This window comes from Hyla sarda, chromosome 4, assembly GCF_029499605.1.
Source record: "Hyla sarda isolate aHylSar1 chromosome 4, aHylSar1.hap1, whole genome shotgun sequence".
Taxonomy (NCBI): Eukaryota; Metazoa; Chordata; class Amphibia; order Anura; family Hylidae; genus Hyla; species Hyla sarda.
In genome coordinates this window covers 64,741,251-64,755,574 of record NC_079192.1, presented here as the reverse complement: position 1 = coordinate 64,755,574, position 14,324 = coordinate 64,741,251, and the positions used below count along the sequence as shown (strand labels likewise).

At 44.3% G+C, this 14,324-nt stretch overlaps 1 protein-coding gene across 2 annotated transcripts; it reads left to right on the top strand.

The window, feature by feature from the left end:
* The first annotated feature begins 1,824 nt into the window (after positions 1-1,824).
* TMED4 (transmembrane p24 trafficking protein 4) lies at positions 1,825-13,714 on the top strand. Of its 2 annotated transcripts, none has more exons than XM_056571233.1 (5): positions 1,825-2,064; positions 4,518-4,618; positions 8,199-8,324; positions 9,599-9,745; positions 13,309-13,714. In XM_056571233.1, the coding sequence occupies exons 1-5, from the start codon at positions 1,902-1,904 to the stop codon at positions 13,456-13,458; spliced, it is 687 nt and encodes a 228-aa protein (XP_056427208.1). In that variant the 5' UTR covers positions 1,825-1,901; the 3' UTR covers positions 13,459-13,714. The 2 variants fall into 2 exon arrangements, with proteins under 2 accessions (XP_056427208.1, XP_056427209.1); XM_056571234.1 differs by lacking the exon at positions 1,825-2,064 and adding an exon at positions 2,079-2,192.
* Positions 13,715-14,324: the final 610 nt, after the last annotated feature.

Sequence of the window (14,324 nt, the reverse complement as noted above, 5' to 3'; positions counted from 1 at the left end):
TTTCCAGGGACTCTTCAACAAATGTAGCTTATTATGGGTGGGGTTTGTGGGAGTGTGGATTGTCACAGGGTGTGTTTTCCCCCCCTTAATTTTCCCTATATATATTATCGTCACTATAAGGACAATACAGAAAAAGGGAAGTAGCAGCCCCCTCGTATGTAGTAGTAATTGATACCCCCCCCCCCCCATGGTAGGCAGTAGTAGCCCCCTGTAGGTAGTAGTAGTATCCCCTGTAGGTAGTAGTTACAGCCTCCTTATTGGAGTAGTACCTGCCCCCCTGTAGGTAGTAGTTGTAGCAGCCCCCCTGTAGGAAGTGGTAGCAGCCCCCCTGTAGGTAGTAGTAGCAGCCCCCCTGTAGAAGTGGCAGCCTCCCTGAAGGTAGAAGCCCCATGTGGGTAATAGTTTATCCACCCTGTAGGTAGTAGTAGTATCCCCCTGTAGGTAGTAGTAGCAGCCTTGCTGTAGGTAGCAGTAGTAGCCCCACTGTAGGTAGTAGTTACAGCCCCTCTGTAGGCAATAGCAGCAGCCCCCCTGTAGGTAGTAGTAGTAGCAGCCCTCCTGTAAGCAGTATCAGCTAGCCTGTAGGATCTCTACTACTCACCAGGGCTGCGGCAAAACAGTGAAGGCTGAAGCATAGACAGTGCAACTAAGAAGGCAGACGCAGGGTTAGTCACTGGTGACATGCGTGAGTCCACAGTGGAATGACTGACCCTGTTCACAGTGCCAGCGATGCATTGTCTTTTAGTCCTTCTCCCCTGTGGTCCTCTTTGGCGGGCACCCAGGGGCAGGGACATCATCTAGCATATGTGCAGCACATCTACTACCAGCAGCCACTTTTCTTAGTTGCAGAGGACGTATATGTTTGGGTGGGGACCAGCCTAGAGCTAGGGGCCAACTCATTTGCAAATGCGCTGTCACAATAGGCGGTAATGCATTTCTGAGCAGATTCTGCAGAAAGATTGAACATGTTCATTCTTTCTGTGGAGTCTGGAATTTGAATTTCCGCGGGTGATGTTTCAGCCAATGTAATTCTGCTGTGCGCACGGTGCAAATTCCACTGTGTAAATGGGCCCTAAAGATTACATGTCATTTTTACCATGAAGTGCATTGCTTAGAAAAGATCCCACCCTCCCCCAAAAAAGTGCAAAATTATGGCTTTACCAATTTCGCACCACAAATTACTTTTTTTTTTTTCCCCCGTAGACATTGGCCCAGATTTATCAAACTGTTTGAGAGAAAAAGTGGAGTGATTTTCCCACAGCAACCAATCACAGCTCAGGTTTCACTTTACCTGAGCTTGTTAGCTGAGCTGTAATTGGTTGCTGTGGAAAAATCCCTCCATTTTTTCTCTCACACAGTTTGATAAATCTGGGCCATTGTGGTTAAACTATTGAAGTAATCTCCCGCATAAAACAAGCTTTTATATGGCCCTGTAGGTGGAAAATTTAACAGCTATGAAAAGGTGAGAAGGAAAAAAATGAAGATGCAAAAACGAAAAATCGCTGGATCCTCAAGGCGTTAATCAAATTAACCAGTAACTAAAGATGATTCTGGCATTATAAAGTATTACTATATCCAGTATTTTTGTATATTGGTGATGCTATTATTTATGTAAAAAAATAACAATAATAACCAAATTGAACAATAGTAATCAAAAACCGTTGAGCAATGACATCACTCCCAGCAGGATGTAAGATGGCCGCTCTAGGGGTGACGTTTCACTCCGGACAGTGGTGACGTTGCACTTTTCCGGAACCAAGCCTCGCTCTGACCTCAGCTTAACTCCGCCTATAGGCAGTGTACAGCCAATCAGGGCGCGTCGTCTCTTTCCGGATGGAGGCGTGACACGCAGCAGGAGGCTTCTGTGAGCGCACCCCTCTGTACTATCTCTACTGTCAGTCATGTCTCCCCTCGCCCCGGGCTGCGGGTCCCCCAAATCCAAACTACTCCCCCTACTGGTGCTGCTGCTGCACCTCGGCCTGTCCCGGGGCCTCTACTTTCACATCGGGGAGACGGAGAAGCGCTGCTTCATTGAGGAGATCCCGGATGAGACCATGGTCATAGGTGAGAGCGGCAGGTGCAGCTTCAGCTCGGTGCTGACGGGGTTAAGGCGACAGGCAGGTGCCTTCAGGGTTGCTGTGGCAACCGGTTTGTAAGATTCAAACAACGTCATTTCGGAGATTGTTTCCTTGGTAACCTTTCTTTTAAAAAGTTGTTTGGGCTTAAATTAAAGGGGCAGTGAACCTAAAAAAAAAAAATGCATCTTATAAAAAGATGTAATAACACGGAGGCTGCTGTTTTGCATTATTTTTGGCTGTCCAGGCATGCTGGGAGTTGTAGTTGTCAAACAGCTGGAGGCCCACCGATTGGGAAACACTGATATAAAATATATACATTATATAAATAGCAATAAGGCGGTGCGAACGCCTGATATGTCTTTTTAATTCATTTGCCATTTCTGTTAAAGTACTTTCATTTTATTTTTAATAATGTAAGACAATTGGAAACAAATTGCATTCACTGGCATCCGTTTTTTTTTTTTCTCGTTTCTGTAATTTTTTTTTCCTAAATAACCTATAGGTTAAACAGGAACAAACCCAGTGCAAACACATCCTTACTATTATCAGTTCATTATATAGGAGGGATGACCCAACAGCGTACAAGTACCGACACAACACAAACCAAAATTACCAGACATTTTCTTTAATGTCATGTGACAGAACTTATAATTAAGATATGCCTCCAGTAGTGAGGTTTGAATCCCCCCTTTATAGGCAGAAGCAAGTAGGTACGTAGGGAATTCTGTCCCCTTGTTAAGTAGGAAACCCCCCCCCCCCCCCTTATAGGCAGAAGCAAATAGGTACGTAGGGAATTCTGTCCCCGTTAGGTAGGGAATCCCCTCTTATAGGCAGAAGCAAGTAGGTACATAGGGAATTCTGTCCCCCTGTTAGGTAGAAATCCCCAGAAGGTAGGGAATTCTCTCCTTTCAGGTAGAAGCCCCCAGAAGATAGGCAAGTAGGGAATACTCCTATAAGGTTGAAGCCCCCAGTAGTTAGGTAGGGAACCCTCCACTTTTTAAATAAAAGCCCCCAGTAGCTAGGAAGTCAAGTAGGTAGATTCCGCCCATTAAGTTATTTCCCCCCAAATAATAAAAGTTGTACTCCCCTTTTCTCCACTCCTGCCCTAAGGCATCTACAGCCTTCGCTCTGTTAGTGGTGAAGGACCTTCTCTTAAGCTTTATCTATAGTGGGACAGGACCTACTGCACGAATAAATGATGTAATTTTATTGTGCGGCAAGTCCTGAACGACTATGGATGACAGGGCGAACAGTGGAGCTTCCTCAGTGCGGGAGCGGATGGAAGGTCTCCTCTCAAGCAAAAATCGCTGATAACAAAGAGCAATAGAGGGTACATACAGACATGTAGGAAAGTTTGCTATAGAAATGGTAGACAGTGTACAGCCATATGTGACAGGGTAGAAAACTGTTAAATGTTTATTGTATACTGGTAATATTGGTCTAAGTATACAGGATTTGGTCAGTAACAGTATGATGGTAATATGTATGGTGATAATATTTCCTCCTTGTATACTGGTATTATTGGTAATATTAGTCTGTTAAGGGGGTAGTCCAGTGGTGAAAAACTTATCCCCTATCCTAAGGATAGGGGATAAGTTTGAGATCGCGGGGGGGGGGGGGGTCCGACCGCTGGGGCCCCCTGCGATCTCTCTGTACGGGGCCCCGGCTCTCCGCCGAGATAGCGGGTGTCGACCCCCGCACGAGGCGGCGGCCGACACGCCCCCTCAATACATCTCTATGGCAGAGCCGGAGATTGCCGAAGGCAGCGCTTCGGCTCTGCCATAGAGTTGTATTGAGGGGGCGTGTCAGCCGCCGCCTCGTGCGGAGGTCGACACGCCCCCTTCCCGCGGGCTGTCGGGGCTCCGTACAGGAGATCGCAGGGGGCCCCAGCGGTCGGACCCCCCGCGATCTGCAACTTATCCCCTATCCTTAGGATAGGGGATAAGTTGCTCACCACTGAATCACCACTGGACTACTCCTTTAACAGGATCTGGTCAGTATGATAGTAATATGTATGATGATAATATTTCTTAATCTATATTGGTAATATTCATCTCAGTATACAGGATTTGGTCAGTAACAGTATGATGATTATAAACAGCCGTCTTTGGCCAGTTTTTGCAAAGTGTTTGCTTTATCAAAAAGCAGAAAAAATTCATTTGCAGTATTTCAGACCCTAAAAACATCTCCATTTGTTCTTTGGGACCCCCAAGATCTTCAGAACGAGGCCCCAACTCTCCCCTCTGCATGGAAGAGTGGGTTGGCACATGCTTCGTGCATTGAATATGGGAGAGTGCGCCCCGCTCTGGACATAGCACTGGGGCACCCAGCAGTCAGACCAAAAAGCTTTCAAAAAATAAATAACCCATCCAAACTGTGTGAACACTGTCATAGAAGACCAGTTTTATAATTTGTGGATTTTTTTTATAATCATTTCAGGAAACTACAAGACTCAGCTGTGGGACAAACAGGCAGAGACATTTCTGCCATCTACTCCAGGTCTGGGCATGCATGTTGAGGTGAAGGACCCAGATGGCAAGGTAAAGAAAGGGGCTTTTATGCATCATCCGACACGTTCGCGCAATTGGACGTCTGCATACGTCATAACGATCGCCAGCACTGCCGCGGGCAGCGCAGGAGATCGACGACGGGACCCGGCTGTCAATCACAGCCGGAGTCCCGCAGGAGCCGCGATCGCGCCGGTCCTGATCACGGCATCTATGGTGTTGACAGGGGGAGCACTCTCCCCCTGTTCTCCAATGGCGGCGCCGCGATACAATCGCGGGTCGCTGTTGGTTGCTATGGCAGCAGGAGGTCAGATCATGACCTCCTGTATGCCTGCTACGGAAGCCTGTGAGATCCAGCCAGCGGCTGGATTGCACAGGCTGTAGTGTCTGCAGCTCATCAGGTCATACTGTGCTGCAGTACAAATGTATTGCAGCATAGTATAACCTGTAAAAAATAAAAAGTTCTTTAATAAAAGTATGAAGTGTAAAAAAAAAAAAAAAAAAAAATGCCCCTTTCCCAAAAAAAAGCCCTGTATTATCACCAAAAAAGATCAAAAACACAAATCATATACATAATAGGTATTGCTACGTCCGTAATGACGTGAACTATAAAACTAATGTAAATTATCCCGCACGGTGAATGCTGTAAAAAAATAAAATAAAAATAAAACATAAAAAAAAGCACAACATTCGCCAATTTTGGGACAAATAGTGGAATAAAAAAGATCAAAAGGTAGCACGTAGCACAAAAATGATACCAATAAAAAGTACAGCTCATCCCGCAAAAAATAAGCCCTTACTCAATGGCGTCGGACAAAAAATAAAAAGTTACGGCTGTTGGAGAATGAATGGCAGAAAAAGAATTTTGCTCAGAAAAGGAAAAAGAACATAGAAAGCCATATAAAATGGGTATCGCCATAATCGTACTGACCCACAGATTAAATATAACATCACTTTTACCGCACAGAGTACACCATAAAAAAATGCTTCATGTGTCAACAAAAATGCACCAGCTATATAAAGTACAATATGTCACGATAAAACAATCTCAGAATCGCTCTGCTCAGAAAAAGCGTTCTACTAATAAGTTATTACCATTTAAAGAGATACATGTCAAATAAAAAAAAAAAAAAAGAGCCTGGTCATAGAGGTAAAAAATGGGTCGGTCCTTAATGGGTTAAATAAATTCTCACATTTTCTGTGAAATAATAATTTCGGAGCCAGGCATTCTGGGTATTGGAGTTTTGCAACGCCCTGGTTGGGAAACACAATGAATCTGGTCATTGTCATAAAGATCCAGATCTTCCAGACTGATGCTGAGAAAGGGTTTATATGTGAAAAGATATTCACCACTATATAAGTAATGTTACCCTTGGCCCGGCTTTAGTATTTTCGGGAGTATGATCGACTTGAATCATCTATGACTAATGCGTGGTGCCTGCCATTTTGTGTGATGTCTGAACCATATCTCTGTCAGTGTGTCTGTTCTGTTCTTTTTTATTTTTTATTTTTTTTTATTTTTTTTTATATTCAAAGAAAGTTTATTATAGGAAAGAACAGGGTAAAACAAACTTCAATAAGAAAAAAAAAAAAATAATAATAATTCAGTACAGCATAACGTACATGAGAGAGCGCAAGAGCTATAGAACCGGCAACCCTCGCATAACAAACATACATCATCATGTGGGACCTGTGAGGCCAAAGAGCAAGGCAACATTTCTCGATCATGCCGCACTGGAGAACAATCAAGCTGAAACGGGGGTAGGGCGGGGTGAGGGGGGAGGTAGAAAAAGTGTGAGTGGTAAAAAACGAGGAGGAGGGGGTACGGGAGGGAGAGATTGGGAAGAGAAAGGAAAAGGACGGGGGGGGGGGGGGTTCGAAGAAGAGAAGAACATGAAGGGAAACAAAGAAGATCAACACCCGAATCGCCAGACGCCTGTCTCCAGTACCAGAACCGCGGTTGAACATCGTCTCCCTGTTGAACTGTTCAGCGGGTCCAGAGAAGAGGTCAACCATGTAAAGCGGGGTTCAGGGGATCACCCCTCCCTGTAGAGTGAGGTTTCAAGGAAAGCAAGCCAAGGACCCCAGGTCGCCACATAGCCTCATTGTGACCTGAGGAGTCAGCCATAAGCTCCTCCATATGGTAAATGAAGAGGATCTCATTGTACCATTCAGAGACTGTGGGAGGAAGGGAATCTCTCCAATGTCTCGGGATCACAGAACTCGCGGCCATTAGCAAGAATTGGGCTAAGATTTTCGGCGGGGATTTCCTAGCTGCTGGCATAATGGACAATAGGAGGACCTTTGGGAAAGTGTGTATGTTCTTTAATTCATGAGCAGAACAGAGCAACAACAAGTTCTGTCGCTAGGTTCACTTGACGGAAAATTTGCCGAATGTCCGCCTAGAAAACTGGACCTCCTGGGATTGCGTAGACTCCTTAGACAGCAATATATTTTCGAGTGGATTGTGCCAGAAAAATGAATGTGTACATTGCTTTGGTGGACATCCCCCTTGTGCATGGTGCAGCAGAATCTCATTGAAAAACAGAATTTCTGAGCTGAATTTTTCCGCTAAATTGAGCTCGGAAATTTCATTATGTGAACATGGCCTAACAATAGAAAATCTAGACTGACTTCCTCCTGTTCATCGTAGCGGTGGCGATGGGCGGGGCATTATCGGCACGGTAATTGCCGATACCGATAATGTCCAAAATCGCGATTATCGGCCAAACCGATAATGGGTCGATCCCTAGTGCACAGTGCAGCAGAATACCATGGAAATCAATGGGACTCCATTTCTAAGTAGAATATTGGACGTTCCGTTGTGTGAACATAGCCTAAAGATATCGGATCCCAATTATAGCACGGTACAAGATTTATAGAGGGTTTTACCTATCCTATACATCGGGCTTCTTTGAGACACGAAAGACATTAGGGGTTTCCCTGGAATTGGAAACATATTCAGGGGTTCCCCTCTGGTAATAAGGTATGCTAGTGGTCTACACATTTTGGTTTTCTGATTGCTTTTTGCTATACATGATTAAAGGAGAACTACGGAATGTAAAAATTGTCCCCCATACTGCCGGCAGTAAAAAAATAAAGATGTACATACCTTCCTGCGGTCTCCGCCGTGATCCTCTTCCTGGTTGCCGGTGGTCAGAGTGTCTTACTGCGCTCAGCCAATCACCAGCCGCAGTGAAGTCCCGACTTGGCCGGTGATAGGCTGAGCGGCAGTGTGACGTTTTCGGCCCCAGCAGCAGGTGCCGGTGTAGTGAAGAATTTTGTGTCCTGAAGTGTTTTCACACTGCCGCTCAGCCTATCGCTGGCCGAGTCGGACTTCGCTGCGGCTGGTGATTGGCTGAGCGCAGTGTGACTCTCCAACCACCGGCAACCAGGAAGAGGATCGCTGCGGAGAGAGGAGCCGGTTACCGGAGGCCCCGGGGGAGCGAAGCAAGGTATGTACATCTTTATTTTTTACTGCCGGCAGTATGGGCGACAATTTTTATATTCCGGAGTTCTCCTCCTTTTAATGTTTTATAGAATATTTAGATGCATTTATAACATTAACTAACTACAATTTTATAAAAACACGCTGAATTTTCTTTCTCTGCAGGTCATCATGTCCAGGCAGTACGGCTCAGAAGGCAGATTTACCTTTACATCTCACACCCCTGGAGAGCACCAGATATGTCTGCACTCTAACTCTACAAGAATGTCTCTATTTGCTGGAGGAAAGCTGGTTAGACCATATATTTTATATGATTGCGACTTCCAGTTTTGTATAGGTAGGGGGGAGTCTTCAGTAGGAAACCCCCACTAGTAGCTGAACACATAGCTGAACAATATACGATTTATTGGATGATTTTTGTTTAAAGGGGGGAGGAGGAGCAATGACCAGCTGGAATATTTTACACAATAGTACACTGAGATGAATGGTCATCATTTTACAAGGTCGGTACTGACTCTTAGAGACATATTAAAGGGATACTCCACTGTAAAAAAAAAATTCTTAAATCAACCGGGGCCAGAAAGTTACAGATTTTTAAATTACTTCTGTTAAAAAAAAATCTTTATCCTTCCAGTACGTATCAGCTGCCGTATGATCCACAGGAAGTTGTTTTCTTTTTGAATTTCCTTTCTGCCTGACCACAGTGCTCTCTGCTGACACCTCTGTACATTTTAGGAGCGAATCCCCATAGAAAAGCTCTCCTGCTCTGGACAGTTCCTAAAATGGACAAAGGTGTCAGCAGAGAGCACTGTAGTCAGGCAGGAAGTAAATTCAAAAAGAACTTCCTGTGGATCATAATAGCAGCTGATAAATACGGGAAGGATTAAGATTTTTTTAATAAAAGTATTTAACAAATCTGTTTAACTTTCTGGCACCAGTTGATTTATAAAAAAGTTTTTTTTTCCAGTGGAGTACCCCTTTAAAGCATAGCTCTAGTTTTGCGCGGCATGGAGTAGTGTTTCCCAACCTGGGTGCCTCCAGCTGTTGCAAAACTACAACTCCCAGCATGCCCGGACAGCCTCTGGCTGTCTGGGCATGCTTGGAGTTGTAGTTTTACAACAGGTGGAGATGCCCAGGTTGGGAAACACTGACTTGGAGAGATGCAGGGTGGTATGGTTGCCAAAGCAATTATACCACGCCCATGAGTCCTATTCATTAAGTGTATACACACTACCACTTTATTCTTATTCTACTAAAGATAGCCAAGTACAGCACTCTTCACTATCTTCAGTGGTCCTATAATTTATGCAGTTACCTTTATCAGCATCTTCTGTAATATTGGGTATTTTCTGAGAGAGTAGTGGATGCATGGAATAGTCTTCCTGCAGGAGGGTTAGCCGCAAATACAGTGAAGGAGTTTAAGATAAGGCTATCCTTCATATAAAATAGGGCCAAGGACTATTGCTAGGATTCAGATTATTGGGGAAGACTAGATGGGGCAAATGGTTCTTATCTGCCGACACATTCTATGTTTCAATGATATGACGCCTCTCTTTCCCTTTCAGAGAGTTCATTTAGACATACAGATCGGAGAACACACAAACAATTACCCAGAAATCGCAGCAAATGACAAACTTACAGAATTACAGCTCCGGGTCAGACAGCTCTTGGATCAGGTGGAACAAATCCAAAAGGAGCAGAACTACCAGAGGGTAAGATGGGGAGCTCTGGTTGGGGAGCTTGTACAGTATTTTACACACAGTAGTACTTTTTCTTGACTGTCAAAGGCTAAATTTGCCACATTCTCACAGCTTTTAAAGGGAATCTTTAAGCTGCAGATAATGCTCAAAGGTCAAGTCAGAGAGGACGTGTGAGCCCATAGATACATGCCCCTTCCCTGCCTCGGGGGCTAAAAGACAAGTCCTGTACATCAGTCAGTCAAGGCATGAAGGGGTGGGGGAGAGAGAAGGCTTGCATGCTTCTGCACACACAGCCTCTTTGATGCTTGAGCATTAATCATAATCTAGAGCCGATAAATTCCCTTTAACCCCTTAAGGACCAAGCCCATTTTTACCTTAAATGGGCACTGTCAGATACAAAAACTTTTGATATGTTGTAAAGCATGCAAAACCAATATGTTTTGCAATTGCTTTCATTAGAAATTTTTCAGTATTTCATACTGAAAAAGACAGTCAAATAACTGGCCCTTTGCCTGCCTGGACACATACTAGTCCTGCTGTGTCCATGCGTCATCACCTATGTCATGGACACACTTCCTTGATTGACAGCTGTGAGCGCAGGGCTCACAGCTGGAGGAAATATCCTCCCACTGTCAGCTTGTGTCCCGCTACTGTCAGTGAGGACAAGCTGGGAGTTGTAGTTTTGCTAATGCTAGGGGAGATGTGAGCAGACAGCATACTGAGGGAGGGGGCGGAGACCTGCACAGTGAGGCCACGCCCCCTCCCTTTGAGAGGAATTCAGACTAGTGAGCTAAATTAAAAGTGTAATAAAAAAATAAATAAAGGTGCTAGACACATAAAAATGTAGATGTCCATGGTCAGGATTAGGTACGCTTTAAGGACCAGGCCAATTTTATTTTTGCATTTTTGTTTTTTCCTCCACGTCTTCTAAAAATCGTAAATTTTATATTTTCATCCACAGACCAGTATGAGGGCTTGTTTTTTGCGCGACCAGTTGTCCTGCATAATGACATCACTCATTTTACCATAATTGTATGGCACAACCAAAAAAATACTATTTGTGTGGGGAAATTAAAAAGAAAACTGCAATTTTGCTAATTTTGGAAGGGCATAGCACTGATCAGTATTAACTGTCATCTTCTGCTCTGGTCTGCTCGATCTCAGACCAGAGCAGAAGACCCATGGAAGGCAGTGGAGGCAGGTGAGGGGACCTCCGTGTGCCATTCTGGATGATCAGATCACAGCGCTGCGGGCGATCCGATCATCCATATTTCTGATTGCACTCCTGCAGATGCCGTTATCTGTATTGATCACATCATCTGAGGGGTTAATGGCAGACATCCGCATGATTGCGGATGTCGGCCATTACCGGCGGGTCCCTGGCTGCAATTAGCAGCCGGGTCCAGCTGCGCATGATCCAAGCATCGCTCCTGTGCTCGCGGTCATGTACAGGGTGTAAATATACCTCCTGTGCGCTAAATACCGCAGCACCAGGACGACCATTTACTTCCTTGGTCGTTAAAGGGTTATCTCTTATGCATTTTAGACAAATTAGTATAGTGCAGCTCTGTACACAAAAGTAATTTGTCTGAATGGGTTGCATTTAATATTGGACACCTAAATGCTTGAACTGTGCTGTTCTCTCTGCTCCTGCCACACATTGCTCTTCAATTTGAGATGGGACATTTTGCTTAAGCACAAGACCTATTACCATATAATTACATTATGCTGGGTCTGAAGCTGGAGACAACTGCTATGGGGACTGAGCGAGATACTGTCTCATAATGCAGAAGGATATGTGGCAAGAACAGAGAAAATGACATAGTGAGTAGTCAGCTGACTCGATTTCATCAGGACTAGCTGACTTTCTATGATGTCGGGGGGAGAGAAGTGTTGGGAATGTTGGATTTCACCTGCCCGACCCTATTGTTTTGTGGAAGGGGAGGATTGATACCACATTTGCCTTCTGCTGGGCCATCGACTCTATACCATTCACTAGTTCTCATACTAGCCCAGCGGTCTCAAACTGTGGCCCTCCAGATGTTGCAAAACCACAACTCCCAGCATGCCCGGATAGCCAACGGCTGTCCGGGCATGCTGGGAGTTGTAGTTTTGCAACATCTGGAGAGCCACAGTTTGAGACCACTGTACTAGCCATTTCTGATGGATACTGTTTGTTTCTAATATAGTGATCCCTCAACATACGATGGTAATTCGTTCCAAATGAACCATCGTTACTTGAATTGATCGTATCTTGAGGGTTCCGTGCAGTAATAATATACAAAGTTATACTTGCGTGTCCCCGCCGCTCCGGTCCGTCAGTCTGCGCTGCCGGATAGCTGTTTATGCGATGGTCCCGACATACAAAAGCATCGTATGTTAATGCTGCCTCTGAGAGGCCATCGTATGTTTAAATGATCGTATGTTGGGGCCATCGTAGGTCGGGGGATCACTGTACCGTATCACAGTAAAGCAGCTTACAATATTTGCTATACAGTGATCCCTCAACTTACAATGGCCTCAACATACAATAGTTTCAACATACAATGGTCTTTTCTGGACCATCGTAAGTTGAAACCAGACTCAACATACAATGTACAGACAGTCCAGATCTGTGAAACGTGCCAATGGCTGGAAGAACCGACCAATCAAAATGGACATTCACTGGTAAAACCCCTGTATTACTGAACCGTATGCACTGACTGGTGTCTGACACTGCCCCCTACAGTACAGGGAGGTATTACATGTTCTGTCCTTAGGACAGCAAGTGAGGACGACTCCATTATTTTTTTTAGGACACTGTGTACTGTACAGGACCCTGAAGAAGCTCCTGTCCTCTACATAGACAGTGTTTCCCAAGCAGGGTGCCCCCAGATGTTGCAAAACTACAACTCCCAGCATGCCCGGACAGCCTTTGGCTGTCCGGGCATGCTGGGAGTTGTAGTTTTGCAACAGCTGGAGGCTCCCTGCTTGGGAAACACTGACATAGACAGTGATTACAGCTCCCAGGAGATCTTTCTTACTTTTATATGTAAAAACTTTCTTTATCTATATTAGTTATCTACTTTTTTTTAATTTTATTTTTATTCTCACTTTGTCCTATTTTTGGATGACATTTTGGGCCTTTAGAACCAATTACCAGGTTTCCATAGAGTTCTGGTCTCAACATACAATGGTTTCAACATACAATGGTCGTCCTGGAACCAATTAATATTGTAACTTGAGGGACCACTGTACTTTCTTTTGTAGCATATACTGTTAGTTACATTTGGAATGGAAATGTGTTGACACTGCTTATCTGTATCTGACCCCACAACAGCCACTGGGTTCTGTGTTATTCCGGTTACCACCCTGTGACATACATTTTATAGTAGTAAATTAACTGGAAAAGCTCCATGACTAAACATGTAAAATGTTAGCACCTGAGTGGCCAAAAGTAAAGTGTTAGTGTATTCCCTTCCAAAAAAAGAATGGTTAATATTAGAGAACAATAGTTTGTATACACCCTAAATGTACTTGTATAATAGGAAAATAAACATTTTATGCATCTACTGATTCTTTCATTTATGTTGCAGTACCGCGAGGAGCGATTCCGACTAACCAGCGAGAGCACAAATCAACGTGTCCTGTGGTGGTCTATTGCCCAGACTCTTATCCTCATCCTCACTGGCATCTGGCAAATGAGACACCTGAAGAGCTTCTTCGAGGCCAAGAAACTAGTGTGAAACGTCTACCTCCACCACCCAACTTTGCATCCTGTATACCCCACAGATAAGGACACAAACAAATGGTTGTCATGTTTCCCTTATCCCCACCTGCACAACAGCTGTAGCCATCGCCTTTTAGATATCTATACAGAAGTCCTAAACCGAAGGAAGACCAGCGGGGTCATACAATCTCTCAGGTCTTCCCTTCTGTCCTATATGGGTGGTCTTTACCTGCAGGATGCCAATACAAATTGGGAGGATAGGGATTTTTTTTTTTAATAAAACATTATAAAATATATTCTCGCAGTAACAAGTGAATGGAGCTGAAAAATTGTGAGGTTCCGAAATCTGAATTAATTTGTTTCCATGGAGGTGCTTACTTATTTACTCTTCTAGTTCTCTTAAGCCTAAAAAAAAAAAAAATGAAGAAACAATCATTATACCCCTTTACGGGTAAGTATAAGTCCTTAGGGCATCCTCTTATCTCAAGATGTCAAAACACTTAATAGTTATATTTGTTCCTAAGAAAGCAACACCGCTATCCCAGGCGCCTGAACGGCAGATCTGTTTTAGTTTTTTTTTTTTTGTCAGGGAGTGTTTACCCAGGCTAGCTTGATATGAGGAGTCTGGGAAAGCTGGATGAATACCCTTGTGTACTTGAAAACATGGGTGTTTGTTTTTTTTTTTTTTTCTTGCCATAAAAGAATAAAACATGTTCTTGATTTTCTGTGTTGGGCTTGGTTCACACCACCTTTTAGGCAATACGGGACCGCATACAGCTGGGGGGAGCTAAAACCGGGCACTCCCGTATGTAATGTATTTCAATGAGCCAACCGGTGGGAAAACCGCATATGGGGCAAAAATGAGCCGACCGGAGTCAGTGT